This window comes from Populus alba, chromosome 16 (genome assembly GCF_005239225.2).
Source record: "Populus alba chromosome 16, ASM523922v2, whole genome shotgun sequence".
Taxonomy (NCBI): domain Eukaryota; kingdom Viridiplantae; phylum Streptophyta; class Magnoliopsida; order Malpighiales; family Salicaceae; genus Populus; species Populus alba.
Window position 1 is genome coordinate 15,000,508 of NC_133299.1, and position 21,751 is coordinate 15,022,258.

General features: G+C 33.9%; 1 protein-coding gene and 1 long non-coding RNA gene across 2 annotated transcripts; one reads left to right on the plus strand and one right to left on the minus strand.

Moving 5' to 3' along the window:
- The first annotated feature begins 9,241 nt into the window (after positions 1-9,241).
- LOC118035915 (probable WRKY transcription factor 33) lies at positions 9,242-11,743 on the plus strand. Its single transcript, XM_035041586.2, has 5 exons — positions 9,242-9,588; positions 9,700-9,888; positions 10,167-10,780; positions 10,877-11,038; positions 11,148-11,743. Exons 1-5 carry the CDS (start codon positions 9,265-9,267, stop codon positions 11,596-11,598), a joined length of 1,740 nt encoding a protein of 579 aa, XP_034897477.1. The 5' UTR covers positions 9,242-9,264; the 3' UTR covers positions 11,599-11,743.
- A 275-nt stretch (positions 11,744-12,018) lies between these two features.
- On the minus strand, positions 12,019-13,001 carry LOC118035917 (uncharacterized). The gene is made up of 2 exons (XR_004685280.2): positions 12,750-13,001; positions 12,019-12,637 (listed from the first exon to the last, which is right to left on the minus strand). It is a non-coding gene; the product is annotated as an uncharacterized lncRNA (long non-coding RNA).
- Between the last annotated feature and the right edge of the window lie 8,750 nt (positions 13,002-21,751).

Here is a 21,751-nt window from a genome sequence, read left to right on the forward strand (position 1 = left end):
AACTTGCTATGTTTCAGGAACAAGTTGTTGAAGCTCATCAAGATAGGATGGGTGTCGTTTGAAGACACACCCAATATCAGTTCAAATCCATTGCCTGGTCATGACAAAAGTGATAGGGGATAAAGGTTGGAAAACCTTGGTCAAGAGTCGTCAATAATGAAGAAGGCGAGATCGAAGGCGAGATCGAAGGAAACACAAGTGGGGAAGGAAGATGAAGCATTGCCTCGGTTGACTTTCCACACACTAGAAGAAGTTTTAGAACGGGTTGACCCAAGAACTTCTCGTAGTTTTCAAAATGTAAAACAACTTTATTTGCCTTAGCATGCTTTTGTCTTTGCTTTTATTTTCTCTAGTAAGCATTCAGAGCTCATTTTATCAGCCAGATTTTTATGTTTATCTTTGAGCCTACCTTTTCTTTAAATAAATGATGAGATTTTGCACTTTTGGAACAAGTTGAGTGGTTACAAACAAAGTATCATAAAATGGTTTAATATGAAATTTAAGAAAAGCTACCCTTGAAATACAACCTCACCTCTGGATAACATAATGAATTGATACATCACCTGTAAATTTTCTTTCAAGATAAAAATAGAGTTTATCAATCCTAAACAATGTGCATTTTTGAAAAAATACATCATTTGTCCTTTCACTCTCTAAAGAGTTTTTTGGTTGGTGGTTTTGTTTTGAGTCGGAATGGATTTCTTCTTTATATAAAAGCCCAGACTAATATCGCACCCCTGCACTGGGGGCAAGACGAGATGTTTTATGAAAAGTTTTACGAAAGCCTATAGATTTGAAAACCAAGCTAAAGCATTTGACAAAAGCATGACAAAGAGGCAAATACAAGTCATACATTTTGAGAAAAAGACTACTTAAAGAAAGTCAAAGACTTCTTCTCCAAGAATATAATAGGCAACACGAGAGATAAATCTAGCATAGGACTTCGAAAGTAAGTTCATGTTAAGAGGGAGTCTCATGAACTAGAAGAAGAGGTTGGGACCTATGTTTCAAAACCAGGTATAAATGCATGCATTGCATCTAATCATAAATCATTGCATATATGTTTTTTTGGATCGTTACAGGAGGAGATCTTAGCGTATTCCAACAAGATTATAGACGAAGAAAGAATCATTGAGTTGTTTCTAGAACAACAAGAAGAGAAGATAATGGTTTTCAAACCCTGCCAGCAGGAAAAACGACATCGATAGCATTCGGTAAAAAGGAATCGCCAAATGGGATTCCAAGTTGTTGAGATCGACAGAAGGGATCTCGTATTTCGATAGAGGTCACTAGAAGGGACCTCAAATTTCAGCTTTTGTATAAAAAGAATCGCCAGATGTGATTCCAAGTTGTTGAGATCGCCAGAAGGGATCTCGTATTTCGATGGAGGTCGCCAGAAGGGACCTCATATTTCAGCTTTGAATAAAAGGAATCACCAGATGGGATTCCAAGTTGTTTGAGATCGCCAGAAGGGGTCTCGTTTTTGATATTCATCAATGGAGGTCGCCAGAAGGGACCTCAAATTTCAGTTTTGGTATAAAATGAATCGCCAGATGGGATTCCAAGTTGTTTGGCTAAAGGAGATCGCCAGAAGGGATCTCATATTTCAATGAAAGTCGCGAGAAGGGACCTAATATTTCAGCTTTGAATAAAAAGAATCGCCAGATGGGATTCCAAGTTATTTGAGATCGCCAGAAGGGATCTCGTACTTCGACATTCATCAAGGAAGGTCGCCAGAAGGGACCTCATATTGAAACCATTTCTTAGAAAAGCATGGAGTTTACAGAATTCTTCCCCCTGGGTAGGTCACCCATACAATGAGACCATCATTTTTCTTGGGTTCGTCACCCATACAATGAGACCATCTTTTTTCTTGGGTTCGTCACCCATACAATGAGACCATCATTTTTCCTGGGTAGGTCACTCATACAATGAGACCATTATTTTTCTCGGGTAGGTCACCCATACAATGAGACCATCATTTTTCTTGGGTAGGTCACCCATACAATGAGACCATTATTTTTCTGGGTAGGTCACCCATACAATGAGACCATTCTTCATTTTTTTACCTGGGTAGGTCACCCATAAGAATGAGGTCATTCCTTCCCCTGGGTAGGTCACCCAAAGAATGAGACCACCCTTTCTTTTCCCTTGGGTCGGTCACCCATACAATGAGACCAGCATTTTTCTTGGGTTCGTCACCCATACAATGAGACCAATGAGACCATTCTCCATTTTTTGTTTAGCTGGGTAGGTTACCCATAAGAATGAGGCCATTCCTTCCCCTGGGTAGGTCACCCAAAGAATGAGACCACTCTTCCTTTTTCTGGGTAGGTCACCCATCACAATGAGACCATACTTTTCTGGGTAGGTCACCCATAAGAATGAGACCATTCTCCATTTTTTGTTTATCTGGGTAGGTCACCCATAAGAATGAGGCCATTCCTTCCCCTGGGTAGGTCACCCAAAGAATGAGACCACTCTTCCTTTTTCTGGGTAGGTCACCCATCACAATGAGACCATATTTTCTGGGTAGGTCACCCATAAGAATGAGGCCATTCCTTCCCCTGGGTAGGTCACCCAAAGAATGAGACCACTCTTCCTTTTTCTGGGTTCGTCACCCATACAATGAGACCATCATTTTTCCTAGGTAGGTCACCCATACAATGAGACCATCATTTTTCCTGGGTAGGTCACCCATAAGAATGAGACCATTCTCCATTTTTTTACCTGGGTAGGTCACCCATAATAATGAGGCCATTCTTCCCCCTAGGTAGGTCACCCAAAGAATGAGACCATTCTTTCTCTTTTCCACTCGGGCAGGTCACCCATCATAATGAGACCACACACACATTTTTTGTATTGGTTATGAGTAAAGGGATCGCCGGAGGGGATTCCAGGTTAAAGGAGATCACCAGATAGGATCTCGGATGGATTTCCATATTGATCAAACTAAAGTAAGAATTTAGAGGATCGCTGGATAAGGATCTCGAGATGACTAAGTTTAGATCATGGTTTTTTGGGCTAAGGAGGATTGTTATAAAGGACAAAGTTTCAGATCAATTAAGCTTCAACCAGATCAGTTTCGGGAGTTCCGTTTTGGGTTTATCTTTATAACACTTACTGCGCAAAACCCATGCTCCGTAAGTATTATAAAGAGGGGGCATCTGTTGTAACCCATTTTTGGGTCCCCATGAAAAATAAAATAAATAGCCAAAAGAGTTTAGAAAAAATAACAGAAGGCAGAAGCGCTCAGGAAACAGTCAGAAAATTGGTCAAGAAATTCAAAAATACAAGGATTAAATTTTTGACAGTATATTCTTGAAGGATGAAAGCCCTATTAAGAAGGAAAATTTGAATTTTGAGGAGAAAAGCCCAAATTTGGATTTTTAGGGACTTAATTGGATTTTTATTGCAAGAAAAATTAATTTTTAAAGTCAATTTGGGTTTTAATTTGAAGAAATTTAAGTTCTGGGGCCAAAATATAGTTTTTAGGAATTTATTGGGTCAAATCAAGGGCTCAATTGCATAAATATTGAAGTTTAAGGGCCAATTAGGGATTTAATTAAGAAAATCCGAAACCAGGGACCAAATTGGAAGAGGCGCGTAAATGGAGGGGCTGCAATTTTTCGGTTCAGGGGCTTAATTAAAGAAATTGAAAGTTTATTGATCAATTAGGGGCTCAATTGCATAAATCAAAGGCCAAGGACCAAAGTGAAAAAGGTGGCCAACAAGAGGGGCGGGGACCGAATTTGGGGGACTGGTTTGAAGTTTAACCATTTAAATGAAACGGCGCGTTTTACCCAAAACGACGCCATTTCTTATATAAAAAAAAAAAAAGAAGAGGAAGATCAAAACGGTGTCGTTTTGAAGGACACTGTTCATCTTCCTCCTTCCCCCCGTTTAACAGAATAGAAGAAGAGAAAAATTCGAAAATCTTCCTGCGCCTCTCTCTCTCCTCGCCCCCACCACCTTTAGATATTGGCCGACCAGCCGTTACACCCCATGGTCCCCCACGGTTCTGCCCCTATAAATAGGGAAGAAAACCGAAAAGAAAAGAAGAAAAAGAGACCCCGAGAGGAATAGAGAGAGAGAGAGACCCGAAGGGAGGAGAGAGAGAGAAAACCGCCTGACCCGCCGTCCGTAAGCCAAGCTGCCACCGTCTCCGCAGCAGCACCGCCAGCAAGTCGTCGTCTTCGCCGTGCCAGGTACGCTTCCCTCCCCCCTGCACATTTTTTTTTCTTTTTGTTTCTTAAATTTCATCTCCTGCATGCAGAGGCGTTCTGCATGCAGGGGACGGGGGGGGAATAATCCCCCCCCTGCGTTTTTTATTTCCTCTGGGCCAGACGTTGTCTGGCCCAGAACTATGTGGACCGGGCCAGAGAGATCTGGCCCGGTCCGGCGGCCTGGGCCGGGTCCGGCCCAGACCGAGGTTAATTATTTTTTGGGCCGAGTTCGGCCCAGTACATGTTGGGCTGGGTCCGGCCCAGTTTTAGTTTGGGTCGGCCCAGCCCTTTTAATATATAAATATATTATAATTAAATTATTATTATTATTATTATTATTATTATATATGTGTATATATGCTATATATATAAAAAATGTATTTATATATATAAAAAAATATTTCGAAAAAAAATCTAAAAAAATATTGTTGATTTTTTCTGCATATTTTTGTCAAAAATGTTTTAATTCTGGTTTGTATTTTTATACTGTAAAGATACAAAACCAATATTAAAATACCCGGTTTTCGTCAAAACATCAAAGATTTTCAGAATAAAAAATGTTTTTGCTTTCAAAAAATTTCTAAAAAGTCCCTAAAAATGTTGTTGATTTTTCTGCATATTTTTATCAAAATGGATTAATATTGGGTTGTATTTTTATACCGTAAGGATACAAGCTCAGTATTAAAATACCTGATTTTCGCCAAAGCATAAAAAAAAATAATATTTTCCAAAAATTGTTTTTGTTTTAAAATACGGCCTAGTCTCTCCAATATATATACATAAATATTATAACATCATATTTTCACACAACAAAGAAAATTTTCAAAACAATATATGTATTAACATTCATTTTGGCTTTAATAACCAGTTTATTCAAGCCATGAGAACTAGGCCAATATTTCAAAAATTCTAAAAAATCTTTTTGTTTTATTTTAGTATTTGGGATTACGAATTTATACGTAAAACGTATTCCTAAGTATTATTAATAAAATTTTGGTATGGACGTTAGAACGGTTAGGATTTTTACCCGATAAGATAAAAGACCTTCTTATTGAGGAGGATTTTTCTTGAACCATAGACAGATCAACGACTAGGAAAACACAACAACACTTTAGTTTTTTATCAGACAATAAAACAATGCAGCTTACCTTAGGTAGGGCGTATTTAGGGTGCTAATACCTTCCATTTACGCAACCAGTCTCCGTACCCGATCTCTGAGACCAGTTAGGTTCCTAGTGACCAAAATACTAGGTGGTGACTCCAAAGAACCAAAAATAATAAAAAATTTTGCCAGTCGAACCCGCAAATTGAAATATTTGATTTTTTTTTTGGGTGCGACATACCCAATCATCCAAAGTTAAAGAATATGTCATTAAGTGCTGAATTATGTCAAGGATTGGTTGAAACAGAAAAATCAACAATTTATCCACTCGTTAACAGGTTGATTCGGCTTATTTTGATTTTTCCTGTTTCGACAGCAACTACTGAACGAGCTTTTTCAGCGATGAAGATTGTTAAAACAAGACTTCGCAATCAGATGGAGGATGATTTTCTTGCAAATTATTTGATTGTCTATATAGAAAAAGAAATTGCTGAAAGATTCACAAGTGATATGATAATCGGTGATTTCTACTCTATGAAAGAACGATGAGCACAATTAAAATAAATATGTAAGAATCATTCTTTATTATTTTTTTACTTTATTTCAAAGTTTTATCAAACATAAATAATGCATCGCTTTAGCTAATGTTTCTTATATATTTTGTATGTTTATATTTGATAGGTACAAAGACCAACAAAAATCAAAGTGATGAATACATTATAAAAAGCTTTAACTCAATTTGGTATTGTTTTAAACCTCTTATCTTATACAAAGATTGTCATATGTTTGTAGTTACTTCTTTGAATAAAACTAAATCATGCAATTTTTTTTTATTTTTACAATTCATGTACAGTAAATTAAAAAAATATATTATATTTTTATATTATTTTGGTCCCTCTTATCAAATAATTCTAGCTCTGCCCTTGGATATAGAGAAACGCAATGCACTTATGTCATGAAGTTTAAAGTATTTTTATAAATAAGATATGTTCAATAATACAAATATGTTGTTTTTTGAGAAATCGATGATGAAACTTGAATTCAAACCAAGAGTGCGTTTGTAATATATCATACAAAAATGTTTTTATTTATTTATCTTTATAATTAATTTTTAAAACTTAATTTATTTAATAAAAAATATTTTACAGACAATAATCCATTTACAAAAAACATGTAAGAATTTTAACTATCACCACTATCATCATTGCCGCCGTTACCTCTTTCATCACCTTATCATTATATTTTTCACATCACATGTAAACGCCTGCAAAATAAATCTTCTTTTATATCGTTTTGAACCACTTAAATAAGGTTGTTTTGCGACAAAATATATCACATGGCCATCGAAGGGGCCATCGAAGGGTCAATTTCTATGATGACGAAAGGGCTCGGTGCTAGCTAAGATTTAGCGTGCAATTTGCGTCTTAGATATGAACACAGATTGGTATTTATTTATTTTTGTTTGTTTGATAAATATTACTGTGTTGTCACAGGAAACATGACCAGGTCTCCCCACTCAACGAGTCAGAGCTTCACTCCGAGGAACAATACTGCTTGAAAAGTCAACAAAACTGCCATGCATGGTAACCTTCCCATATGAGAGGTCACTGTGCATGGCCATTGTTGTCGCCTCTCCATTCTCTGGCTGGCTGGCTGTTCCATTCTGTAATCGGTGGATGGGTGGTTGGCAAACGGAGGAAAAAAGGGTTCCAAATATGTCAATCAAGTCCACCGGGAGACGAACCCAGGTGCTGGCCACCACCGCATCATGGAACCTTCATGCTTTGGTGTTGGTGGATTTATCTAGAAAACGTAGTTGTTTTTATTTTTTAAAATATTTTTTATTTAAAAAAATATTAAAATAATTTTTTTTATTTTTAAAAATTATTTTTGATATTAATACATCAAAATAAACTAAAAATACTAAAAAAATTATTAATTTGAAATAAAAAAATAAAAATATGAAAAATATTTTTAAAATGTAAAAATAACCAGAAAAAATTTATAATAAATTTATAGAGGCTTAAATTTTCTATAAATTTATTGGGGAACATTATCTACTTTTAAGTCAGTTAATTAAAGCTTAGTTTCTCAAAAATAATTAATTGGCCTTACACAGTGTCAGAAATAATTAGATAGTCTCTTGACTAATATTGATCGTCTTTAACTTAGTTTTTTTCTCTCTCTCAAAAATCCCTCCTTTTGTAGACAAGTCTCCTCATTTTACCTTATTCTTTTTTATTTACTCTGTTTTTCAAGATGCAAAAGGAAAAAAGGAGCACTAAAGGACTCAATTATAAACAAATATAAAAATATCGAGATTAAATATATATAGTTTCTAAGTACAAGGACTAAATTATAATGTATTATATTATACCATTCCATGCACGCAGCAGGTCAAAGGAGAAATGGTCAGACTTGATGCCTCAACAGTGAATATCGGCCAGCTCACAGCTTCACTGGCTTTTGGAGAGTAAATTATTATTTGAAGGTTCTTTTCTTCGTGGGGAAAAAGTTTTGGAGTTCTTTAGTCCATCCTATTAATTTATTCGTGACATGCATGAAGAAAATTAAGCTTCAAATAAATTATTATTGTTAGGGGAAAAAATTAAATATAAAAAAATTAATTTAATCACAATAACTAGCTAGATCAATAAAATTTATTAATTACTAAAAAAACTATCATTAAATATTATAATTTTAAATCAAGATTGAGTTTTTAGACTTGAGAATTGAGTGTGTTGAGTGAAATTAGTTCTAGTTTTTGAGATAATGAGAAATTAAGTCGTGATTCCAAGTCTTAACATAATTTTTAAACAAATTTAAAGTAAATTTTAGCATGATTTTATGTTTTTTTATATATCATTTTACGAGATTATAACTAACAATTAAGATAATTAAATCATTAATGTTTGTAATAATTGAAATTTAGGTGATTTATTAATTGAAATTATACTGAATAATGACAGTTTACTTGTTTTTCTCTAATTGTCTATATATTAACTCATAGTAATTTAAAAAGAAAATATGGTAATGCCATGTTTACTTATGAGGGTTAGTTTTGTTCTAAAATAAACTTGGTGGATTTTTCACGATATATATATATATATATATATATATATATATATGATACTAAGGATTAGTAAACATGGAAGCATGATCCATATGTTCCTAATATTTGACAACTCATCCTAATATTAGGTTTTAAATCTCTTTCCCAAATCAATACTCAACATCATTTCATCTTATTTATTTACATATACAGTAAAGCTCTATAAATTAATACTATTAAAATCATGAAAATTAATCAATTAGTTATTTAAAATTTAAAATTAAATCAATACCGAATAAAAATATTATTTAATTAAGGTTATTAATGTTTCAATGTTAGAATACAAAAATAAAAATAAAAATAAAAAGAAAGAGAATTACTTTGCTAGATTTATTTTTTTGACAAATCATACCTTGCAATTCCCACATACCCTGATCATACCCACTCCTTAGATTTGTAGCTTGCTGAAATGTCATAAAATAAAATTCAGGAGATTTATGTTAATTCCAAATTGGAATAGCACCAAGAAAAAAACATTTCCTGCAAAAGGTTCCCTTCTAAACCATCCAAAGCATGGATCATAGAGCTATAGATTGAGCAAATCAGAGGCAAGACAGATGGCTAACCATGGAGCCTCCCCTCGGCTAGTGATTGATCACTGATGAAGCTGAGTTGTTAAGCCGCCATTTTCGAAATGGGACAAGTCCAGTCAAAGCTTGTGGCTTTGACCAAAAAACATTTTCCACAGTCAAACTTTGCTTAGCTTCTCAGAAGAAGCATAGAGAGAGACCTCCGTGCTTCAAACCTCACGAAAAACATAAGCATCCAACCCTTTATATATTCTCTTACAAAACTCATTAACCTCTCTAAGACTTTCAAACTTCATGGCATCCTCGGCTTCTGCGAGCATATCAAATTCTATGAATTCTCCATCTAACTTTTCTTTCTCGACCCAGTTCATGACTTCTTCTTCCTCTCCTTCTTCTTTTACTAATCTTCTTTCTGGTAATAACAAAGACATGGACAACCTTAGCTGGGGACTTTATGACCATGGAACGAGTGACAGATTTGGTATTGAAATCCCAAACTATAAGTCATTTCAACCCTTGTCTCCTCCCCCGGTTTCTCCTTCTTCTTACTTTGCCATTCCTCCTGGTTTAAGCCCAACTGAGCTCTTGGACTCACCCGTGCTTTTCCCTACTTCCAATGTAAGTTCATGGACTGAGTCGTGCTTGTATGGACATGGTTTTTTATGGTGATAAATGGGTTTGCTTTTTTTGTTTTTTTTTTAGTTTCTTATTTGTGTCATGTTTTTTCAGGGGCTTGCATCTCCTACAACTGGGGCTTTTGCTGGTCAAACCTTCAACTGGAGGGGTAATTCTAATGACAATCAGCAAGGTGTTAGTGGAGAAGAGAAAAACTACAGTGATTTCTCTTTCCCAACCCAGACAAGGCCTCCTGCAATTTCATCGTCCTTCTTTCAATCTTCTTCAAACAGTGTTACAGTGGTACTTTTCTTTCCATAACATTTTACTACAGTTTTATATTGTCAAGAGCTTGGAGCTTTTGAAAAGTCACTGTTCACCATTTGACCCTTTTAATTTTAGTTGATAATTTATGATGCAATTGTAAAATTCGAGATAACTATACTGATTTTGTAACAAATAAATGGAAAAACTGGACTGGTTTTTGTAAAATTCACATCGCTTTTTAGGATCCTGGGAAAATTGTAGTCTAGTTCAAGTCTAGAATTGTTTCCATAACCTGCTGTGGTTCCACTTGACAGGAGAAATCCCTGAAAAGGAAACAAGAAGAATGGAACTTTGACCAATTAAAGCAAACTGACTTTTCATCAGATCAGAAAACAGGAGTAAAATCAGAATTTGCACCAGAGCAGAGTTTCTCCTCGGAGTTGGTGCCACTCCAAGCTAACATGAAAAGTGTTAACACTGCTGCTCAACCAAGTTTCAACCAATACAATCAATCAGCTCATTATATGAGAGAGAATAAAAAGTCTGATGATGGATACAACTGGAGAAAATATGGACAAAAGCAAGTGAAAGGGAGTGAGAATCCTAGGAGTTATTACAAGTGCACATATCCGAATTGCCCGACAAAGAAAAAGGTGGAGAGATCTTTGGATGGACAGATTACTGAAATAGTTTATAAAGGAAGTCACAACCATCCCAAGCTTCAATCCAGCAGAAGATCATCCTCTCAATTAGTTCAGCCTTCTGGAGGTGCCAGCTCAGAAATCTCTGATCAATCAGTAGCACCAGTAGAGTCTAGCATGATGCAGGAGGACTCTTCGATTTCGCTTGGGGAGGATGAATTTGACCAAAGTTCATCAATGAATTCAGGAGAAGAGGACAATGCAAATGAACCCGATGCCAAAAGATGGTAAGCCAAGACAAGATCGTCTCTCATGGCCTTACCCATGTTTTTGTACTGAAATTGCATGAGCTTAATTAAACATGTTCTTTTGTGATTTTGCAGGCAAGGACAGAACGAAAACGATAGTATTTTAGGTGCTGGGAGCAGGACTGTTAGAGAACCTAGAATTGTGGTTCAAACAACAAGTGACATTGACATACTTGATGATGGCTATAGGTGGCGAAAATATGGGCAGAAAGTCGTCAAGGGAAATCCGAATCCAAGGTAATTAGTGATTTCCATTCATCATAATTCTGGCCTAAAAGGATCATTGTTGTCATTGAAGGTGGTTATCCGCTTGGTTTCTTAATAGTCACAATCTTGTGATTTGCAGGAGCTACTACAAATGCACATCTGTTGGTTGTCCTGTGAGGAAACATGTAGAGCGAGCATCACAGGATTTGAGAGCTGTGATTACAACTTATGAAGGAAAACACAACCATGATGTTCCAGCCGCCCGCGGCAGCGGCTACATGAACAAAGCTCCATCCATTACTAACATTACTGCCAATGCACCGATCCCTATAAGGCCTTCCGTCATGGCCAATCATTCTAACCAGACAAGTTATCCAAACTCCCTTCACGGCACAAGATCATTACCAGCATCAGGAAGTCATGCACCATTTACCCTCGAAATGTTACAGAGTCAAGGGAGTTTTGAATACTCAAGTTTTGGAAAGCAGAATGGCACCTACATGAACCAAACACAATACTCCGAGGGTGTCTTCCCTAGAGCCAAGGAAGAGCCAAAGAATGACTCATTTTTTGATCCCTTCCTTAACTAAAAATCACTTAACACTTGGAAAAAGATAGGATCAGAAAAAACATTTTCAATTAGATATGTCTGTGTTGTTGTATATTGTTATACATCTGGTGCAATTTTTTAATTTGTTTTTGGGGCCATTTGAAACTCAAGAGACAAGGCCTCCATGAATCAATGTTTAAGGTTACTTAGAAGAAAGCGAAATGTTAATTTTTTGTATGCAGTCATATTTGACCAATGGACTGAATAAGACTTTGGAAGTTTCTTTGCTACTGCATTATCCTCTCCCCCCTTTTCTTCTCCGAAGCCCTGTAAATCTTTGGTCCAATTCTTTCTTCACTTGCTATAATTGTGGAATTGTTCCCGTGATAATTAATATTGTGGAATTGTTCCTGTGATAATTAATCAGTAATTTTTCATTTGGTAATGATGGGAGAAGGACTTGAAAACAAGAAATGCCATTTTCTTTATACATCTATGCCAGAACAGAACCATGAACGCTGATCCAAAAATAATACGTACTAAGGAAAATTTGACAGATTCCTCTCTCGTTTTGAATACAATTCAATGCCAAATTACAGTCAAAGCAAGGGCTTTCTATTCAACACGGAAATTTGTTTACAGTAAATTAAGTAGATGACAGATGAAACAATCAACAGATACAAAGAATCACAGACCAGAAGTAGAGTCACTGTTGTGCTGCTCATAACCCGAGAGCAAGGGCGTCGTGCTAGGAGAGTGGCTCCACGCAGTTGTTGATGAACCAAAGTCACCCCAATTGTCGTGTAGGTCCATATCCTAACCAACCATTTTAATGTCCCGTTTGGTTACAAGACAGCAACTACTTAGACTCACCGAAAGACAGAAATTTAAATGTAAGATTGAGTTGATAGTTTATATCCTGAAATAAGAGCTGATAATGCCAATGATATGAACGCGAAGAACCCCATGCTAATGGCTGCTGCTGAGGAATCAGTAAATATGTTATCCGCTCCTTCTCTCATCCTGTTTGTCAAGGGAACTGCTGTAGAAGCTGAAGATACCAACAGGTAGGCCACAATCTGCAAATTCAGGAACAAGGAAAGGAAAGTTGTATCAATCTAAAACCTTCACACAAAATGCACCAACAAATCAAAGCCAGTTGCCAAAAGAAAAGGTCTACACCAAACCTACTAGCTAGGTTATGCTCTCAGATTCACCGACTTGTTGGGTCAAAGGAATCAAGTTCCCCTTATTGGTGGCAGTAGAGTGATGTTTTATCACCTAGCTTAATTGACAGGATACAAAGTAGGTTAAACTACATGGAGTTGCAGTTTCCAGTTCAGGATACAACAGATTGAGAAGTTTCTCCCCTGTCAGATGAAATAGAGCCTCCTCTACACAACCAATAATTAGATCTTACCGGGTCGAATGTTGGTCCCTCCATCCATGGGCACACCAATGAATATCTTTGAAGGAGGTGCAAAAGGGCTTAAAAAAGGGCAGGGATCGATCTATAACAGATGAATAACTGGAGGGTTTGATACAATTCAGATTGGAAACTTCTCCAAAGTTATAATCAAATAATTTGATAGTGTAATGAAAATCAATGAAAAGTGACACTAATGTTCTCTCAACAAAATCATCCCTGTCCATCAGGTGTTACCACTTGCTGCAGAAAGAGTTGAGGACTTGCAAATGCATCTATAATTTCAAAGTTGGATATAAGAAACAAATTAATCCATACATTACAAATAATGTTCTAGATGTAGAAAAATCTAGGTAATAAGACAACTGCGATAAACTAAACGTCGACAAACATATGGAAAATCCTTCCTTGGTTTGACTGCAGAGCTTTGTTAGAAAATAGTAGTTAATGACAAATTTCCTCTAATTTCCTCGAGTTTTGGTTAAACATTGTTGTCAGCTTCAAAGAAAAAAAAATGTATTCTTAATAATTGAATATTTATGAATACATGCAAAACACCCCCGGTCACAAGGCCTAGATACAGAAACATTGGCTGTCAAGGAGACTGGTAGAATGGAACTTGGGGTATGTCTGCCCTACTTCAGAAAATTCAACAAATCTTAACCATCAATCAAATTAAACCCATTAAAGTCCAAATCAAAGATCAAATTCAATACTTTAACCATTTCTTAGAAACTAAAAAATCACAGAAATGTATTGCAACAAAAAAGGACTTAGAGAGTCAAAACCTGATCCCAAAGAAATCAAACCATGGCAGAAGTCCTCTTTTCTAACATTTGTTTCCCCGTCGAAAGCTCTTGAACATGTCTTAACACTTGCCCGGCCGTATAAAAAGTCGAAAGTATTGCTATTGCCAGCAAATACCTATAATTCATCACAATAAAATCAATAAAAAATATTAAATGACTCCCAAATTAAAACCCCAATTCCAGTTCCATTGTTAATTACCTGTACTCTTCATATTTATCAAAATCTTTCCAATCTCCATGTTTGTTACTGGCCATGATGATAAAGGCAAGCAAAGAAAATAAAAAAGCCAATCCTCTCAATGCTAATGACCCTCTCTTTAACATGTCCTCTCTTCTCCATCTCCTTGTAATCGGCGCCACACCAAGCCCAGTTCCTGTCTCCGCCGCCGGTGCGGTATTGTCAGTCGCCGGCGATTCTAAGTCCTTCTTCGGTGGTGTATGCTCTGAATTTGACATCTTCAGCTTAATGTCTTAAATTTCAAGAAAACAGAACAACGTGAAAATAAGAAACAGTATTTTATTAAGACAAGCAGGGAAGGAGTTCTGCTCGGGGGGTTTTTGCACAGTACGCATTTATTGTAGTGCCGATGCTTGTTTACTAGTTAGTTAGCAAATAGAAGCTGGACACGTGTGACATGAATATGATTTTGATGGCGTGGCGGGAAGCTATTGGATGAAAGAGAACACGAGATTCACGTGGAATGTAGTGGGAACTTGGAGATGGTAACTAACAACGGTAGATACGGTCCAGCGAAGCAAAAGGCTGTCCAAGCCAAAAGTGGGAGAAAAAACTATGGATGCGGCAGAAAGGATGTTCTTTTCATAGCTTGACTTTTTTTTTTCCCGGTAAATATCAAAATAAATGATGCGTTTTTGTTGATAGGATGCTTCATTTGAAATGCAAATTAGAAAAAAAAATTAAGAAATTGAATACTATATTGATGAAATCAATATCTTTTATAATATATTAAAATCATAGTTGTTTAAATTCAATTATACCCGTTAATTTTTAATGTAAAAAACTTGTGTTAAACATCTAATTCATACTGAATTTAAAATTGAATTGAAAAATATATTTATTCAATAAAACTCTGATAATTTAATTTAGTTTTTTAATAATTTGGTTGATCTAGTTAAACCTAATCTAAATTTAACCAAATTATTACCAAGAATTTAAAAAATAGAAATAATATCTTTTAATAAAAAATAATTGACCTGATGATTTCAATAATTTAATAACTTAGGCTTTTTTTAAATTAGTCCTGGGCCAGATCTCATAACTAAAACTTAGGATGGCACTTTGTGTTTGCCTTTGTGTACCCTCCTGGGTTGGTGAAATGAGCTTATAAAGTTAAAAAAAAAAAATTAATGTAGGTGTCCGGACCAGCTTGTGTGTACCTTGACTAATCCCACGAGTCCTAAAGTTAACAACCATATAAGCCTCTAGTAGCCCTGAGGTTTGTGGGATTCAAACTGAAAATCTCTAGGGAGCAAACCTAAAACCTGATCAGTTAAGCTATACTTCTCATGATTAAACTTACAAAGTTATTTGTATAGCTTTGGTTAGACCATAGTCTGGACACAACAAGGGTGGTTATATATTAGTTTTTGGAGAAACTACAAATTAGTCCCCCATCTATACAAGGGATTTAAATTTAATGTTGTTCTTCATCCAAAGCAATTAATAAAAAGTTGTGAAATCAACTGAAGAAGTTTTGTTAATTGCTTACGAGGAAGAACAATGATTATTGTTAGTGATGAGGTTGATGGAGAATCCTAGGAAATCAATATCTTTTCAAGGTTTCATCGATGGAATATTGGGATTTAAGAAAGAGGGCTATGAAATTGAGATTGTTGAAATTGGACTCCATGGTTTTCTTTGGTAGGATCTTCCATACTTAAATTGGTGAATATTTGAGAACGCGGTTAAAATTGTGGTTTTTTTAAATTTTAATTTTTTTTATTAAAAAATAATTTTTTTATATTTTAGATCATTTTGATATATTTGTAAACAAAAGGCACTTTAAAACTATTATCATTACTATAATCCCAAACAGATTTAGGTGTAGGAGGAAAGAAATCTTTGAGATTGTGTAGTGTATGATTGGATATAAGATATAAAAGATTATAAGAAGTAAAATATATATATATATATATATATGTGGCTTTTTGATGATTTATGAGAGTTTATATATTCATGATTCACTTTCTATTTGCACGGAGCATAAATGGCAAATATTAGAATAGATTATGCAGTCTATTATATAGTAATTATATGAGATAATAATTCTTGATAGTGCATGATTATACTATTGAGTATGAAATAGATTTTCTTAGTGGATTAGATTCTGATATTTGGTTTTATGAGTTTATGGATAGTAATAAAATTATGATAACATTAATTATTATCAAACATGTTAGGTATTATAGTAATGATTATTTTTTAAAAAATAATTATTTAAAAAATAAATTAAAAATAATTTTTTATTTTTAATATCGACACATTAACACAATTTAAAAAAAAAAAATGATGAAATATCTAAAATAAACCTAAAATAAGCAGATTCATGTTGGATTTGGGCATGGTTTGCTCAAACCCAACTAGAAGGAAAAGGTCAACTAGAACCATGTCCCATGCAATGCGACCTATAATGGTGGGATACCTAAACCCAATCCTTGATCCAATTCTTTATTTCGGATACCTGTAAAATGATAAATTTAGGCAACTGCTTCTTGTAAACTTCGGAAAGTCAACTAAATCGATGTGGCTTTTTTTTTTATGAATTCATAAAATAAAATAAAATAAAAAAACACGGTATTTATAATGGAAATAAAGTGAGTTTATACAGAAGATCTACGTAATCTTTTCTTAATCAATTTTCATTTTAAGTACATGGATATTAAAAAAAAAAAAAAAAACTATGTAAATTATTTATGTTATATTAGACTAAAAAAGGTCATCTTCCTGGGAATCCTTACGTAGTTAACTGATAATCCTTATCATAAGCTTTTTGTTTGTCTGATATTAACATTTCTTAGCACGTGACTGGCATCGATTAATTGACTAATATAAGAATGTCTAAAGCCCCGCCTGCCCTGCTGCCCCCTCCTTCCACTCCATCTCAAACGCCACGATAACATAGGATGTCGTTTTCCGGCGGTGTTTTTTAAAAGTTTTTTTTATTTAATAATGTGTTAAATTTTATTTTTAACATTATACAATAAAAAAATTAAGAATAATTCATAATTAATTTTTTAAAAAATAACTTTTTTTATAAAAAAAAAAAAAACAGGTTATCATCAAAATTCCTCCGAGCCTCGAAGATGCAACACCCTACTCTTGTAGCGTCCGCCACAAGGAAAAAGGAAGGCTTGGCCTTTGGCGGAGAAGTAGAGAGCTTTTCGACTTATTAAAGAAAAGTCTCCTGGTTACTTCCCGTGTCAGCAAAGATATCTTTAACAATTTTGTGCCTACCCCCCTCGGCGCGTGCTAGATACTAACTAACTATAAAACTAGTTGATGAAGGGGATTTTACTATAACTTTTTTTATAAAATATTATTTATTAAATATTGCTTCTTCTTTTTTTTTCTATTAACTTTTTTTTAGTATTTTTTTTTGTGAGTTATCATATGAATCGTGGCCTCGTGGGTTTGAAGATTTAACCTGGTTAATTAAAAAAAATTTAATTACTTTTTTTTCAATTACATCCTTTAATATTGGGTTTGAATGAAAATTAAACTTCGTGATTTATTTTGTTTATTTTTTTATTATGTTATTTTGACCTCATTTACCTGGGAATAATGTTTAATAAGTTAATCCAAGTTCACTCATATTGTTTTTTGTGTTCTTTTTTAATTGATTTTTTTTTAAATTTTATCATTTAACACTGAGTCGTGTTGAGAATTGAGTTTTCATAATCTATTTGGAATTTTTTATATGGTGATATCTTGATCCCACAATCAAGGTCGCATGTTTAGTACAATTAACTTTGGTTTAAATCAAGTTATTTTTTTATTTTATTTCTAAAGAGAGTATCTCTTTCTATTGACTTGGGTCACGAGTCCTTTAACATTTGGCTTTTTTTTTTCAATTAAACTTCATAATTTGTTTTTGATTTGCTCTATAATAAAGTTATCTTAATCTTATGATCAAAAGTCGTGGATTCGATAAGTTAATATAGGTTAAATCAAAATCTTTTTTTTGTATATTTTCTTTTCTATTAGGTTATCTCGGTCCAATAAATCAGGTCATGAGTTTGACAGATTGACTCGATTTGTTTTTATATTTTTTTTTTTAATTTGATTTTGGTTTCAATCTCATCCTTCAATATTAGACTGATTAGGGATTGAAATCCATAATTTGTTTCAATTCTATTTCCCATAAAGATTATCTCGGTCATGTAACCTTAGATCATAAGTTTAGCAGGTTAACCTGGATCATAGACTGATTGATATTGAAGGATGAGATTGAAACCAAATCAATTAAAAAAATCTAAATTCTTAATTTCAGGTTAATTGATTTTTTTTCATTTTCATATTTGAAACATTGGGTTGATTAAGAATTAGATTTCATAATTTATTTTAATTTATTTTCTATAGAGTTATCTTGAAATTATTTTTAGTTAAATTATGTTTTTAATGTTGTATGGGTTGTTTTTGGACTCACAAAAGTTAACCATATTATATCAGATCAATTCTCATATAATTAAAATTATTTTTTCTTTATTAGAAAAAAAAACATTAACAATATCTAAATTTTTCTTACATTCAAAAAAAATTTAATTCGATCCAAGCATAGGTAATCAACTTCATTTCTGTAAAAAGCAAAGGAGAAATACCTCTTGATATATAGAAACCCATCATTCGCATGTCAAAAAAGGCCCATGGGGCTGAGATTATGTACCGATGCTATTCACTAGCCCAAAAGCCTTTGTAACCATCCAAGTTTTAATGTATATCTTTCTAATGTGTTTGCTCCCTCAGCACTATAAATAGGATGGATGAGTAGTTATCAATATTCGATTTATTTTATATATTTTATTTCATTGCGAGAGCAACAGGACCGAGGTTGTTTTTGGGTTGTCTTTTATCACTTATATGATAACAATTTTCTTTTAATCATTAGGTTAAAAAAAAAACATTTATCTGATCCAAAATTTCAAAGCCCATCTAATTCTCATACTAACTTAATCATTAGGGTTGTTCACGTTCCTGGTGGCCCTAAGTTTAAATTAGATGGGCTGCAAGGCCCGGACCCTAAAAAAAAATCTCCAGGTCTCTTCGAACAATCTATAGTTTTGGGCCCTAAGACTAGAAAAGTTATATTTTATCCCTCTCTTGGAAAGATTTTCTTAATTTGCCCCCCTAACTAAATTTACTGGCTATGCTCCAAAGAGTATATTTATTTAATTTATTATAAGAATTATTGGTTAATATATTTAGCATCGTAAAAAAAAAACTCGGAGAATAAATATAAATATAGTGAAAACCTCTTCTTATTAATAAGACATGTGGAAATGAAAACTATAGTTTTTTTTTAATTTACAAGATGAGTGAGTCCATTTGTACATTATTATATGGTTAGAGAATTAAATATGATGGCGTGAAAGGCTGGACATCTCATTCAAATTTCCCCATAAAGAAACTACAAAAATTAATTTTTTTTTGTCCCAAATTCAAAAAAAAAAAAAAAAAAAAAAAAAAAAACTCTATTTATATTTAAGAGGGCAAGTGTAGGCAAGTCCTGGCCAGATACGACTAGCCATCTCAAGAAGACCGCACTTGAGGGCCATGCTGGGCTGATTGGGCCAACTTTGCCATTTATGGTTCCCATTTTTCATTTCATCCATTCTGAATTGGCCGGTCAAAAATTTATTTATTTTTTTAAAATTATTTTTTTTATATAATTTTTAAAATTATTTTAATATATTAGTGTAAAAAAATAATATTAAAAAAATATAAAAAAAATATATTATTTAATATATTTTTAAATCATCTTTCAAAACATTCCCGGCCGGTTCGACACATCCGTCTCTCTCAGGTGACAAACATCCCACTACTCTATCATGGAGACACTTCACTAAAGGGGCGACGGCCACATGCATATGCTTCTTTGCTATCCTGTCGAGGGCTGCTGGCTCATCATTGCCTTGACGAGGGTCCCTTCTTTTTTGTTTTGTTCTGATATTTGGCCATTCAAGCCATCTCATCCGATCTTGAAAAAGGAATGGGTGGTTATATACAGGTGAAATAACAGCGACAGCAGCAGGTGCTCATCTGAGGACGGTGCCAACGGGCCTCCACTCCTCCGTGGCTTGGCGGCACTCGTCGAGCTTTAAACCTTCTCTATTCCTTGACATGCCATTTTAATAGATAAGGGTTAAATCCTTCAACCACTTCAAGAAATCTCTCATTGTGCATATACGATTGAATCTGGAGGATTGGTTTTGGATGGTTGTTCCTGTTTCGAATTATATGAATAACTGTTTTATTTAAAGTTATTTTATTTAAAATATATTAAAATAATATGTTTTTTATTTTTAAAATTATTTTTAAGATTTAATATATTACAACAATTTAAAAAATATAAAAAATTACTAATTTTTTTTAAAAAATTTCGAGGGACACGATTTGCACCGTGTTTTTTGTCAAATAAACCATCTCAATTTAAATAGCAGATAAGATCCTATAGGATTTGATTTATATTATTTTCTAACACACCCTCGCACTTAATGAAAGCTCTTTGCGCTTGAAACTTGCACATGCCCACATTACATTGTGTTTAATTTTTATCAAATAAATGGAATGGTGAAATTCAAACTCGTGACCGTTTAGTTATCAAAACTTCTAATAACCATATCATAAAACCATTTCAACCCAATAAGTTTAAATTATTAATAAAATTTTTAAAATATAATTTATATTATTTCTTTAATATTTCCAAACAAAACCCACGTAATATTCATGCTAGAAGTGGAATCTAGCATTGTGTTTTGATGACGTCCTTAAACTTTTTGGTTGGAGAGATGGAGGACGGAGATAAAAATAAGATCTAAAATGAATCATTATGAAGATGAAATCATTATGAAGATTGACAAATCCTTATATATCAATTATTATTAATTTTTTATTTTGAAACAGTAGCGTAAAGGCTTTACTTCATTTAACACGGCGAAGATAATGGTTAAAATTAGAACTTTTGCGAAAGGAGGATGAGCCCTTTAGATTATTGTAAATTGTGCAAATTATGGAGCATTTATAATGCAATGGGTCCATGTCCAATAATTTAAAATATCTTTAAGAAAAGATTATTTCCCCGGCCAGTATTCTCAAAACTCTTGATTCTGATTCTTTTTTTTTTTTTATAACCGGGGTGTTCGGGGCCAGCTTGCGCGCACCATAACTAAATCCCCAGGTCCACTGAACATTCCTGCAAGCCCAATAAACACAGGTAAGACACCACGGGGGTGACAGGGGTTACTCTTTGAGGTTTGAACCCGGGACGTTCGCAAAGATTGAACTTACAGTTTACCACATCAGCTAAGCTCTCAAGTGTCTCTTGATTCTGATTCTTTATAGTTTGTTATCATGGCCAACCACTGTTTTGGTGTTATCCAAAAAAAGCCCTACCATTCCCATCGGAATATAATGAATTGAATATGTTTATTTGCTTAATTGGATTTTCCTGTTTTGTTTTTGTGTCAGTAGTTTTTATAAAAAATTAAATTTTTTTATTATTTAAATAACTTTTTTTTTTGTTTGACTGATAATTATTGTGATGTACTTAAATATCAAAAATACTTTTTAAAAAATAAAAAAATATTATCACACTCCCAAACATTATGACATATAAAAAAAATGTGTGTGTATATGTTATTTATTTTTTGTGCAATGTTATAAAACTTTGTTTTTTAACATAACTATAATAGTGTTTGGTAATTTTAGTAGCAATTTTTTT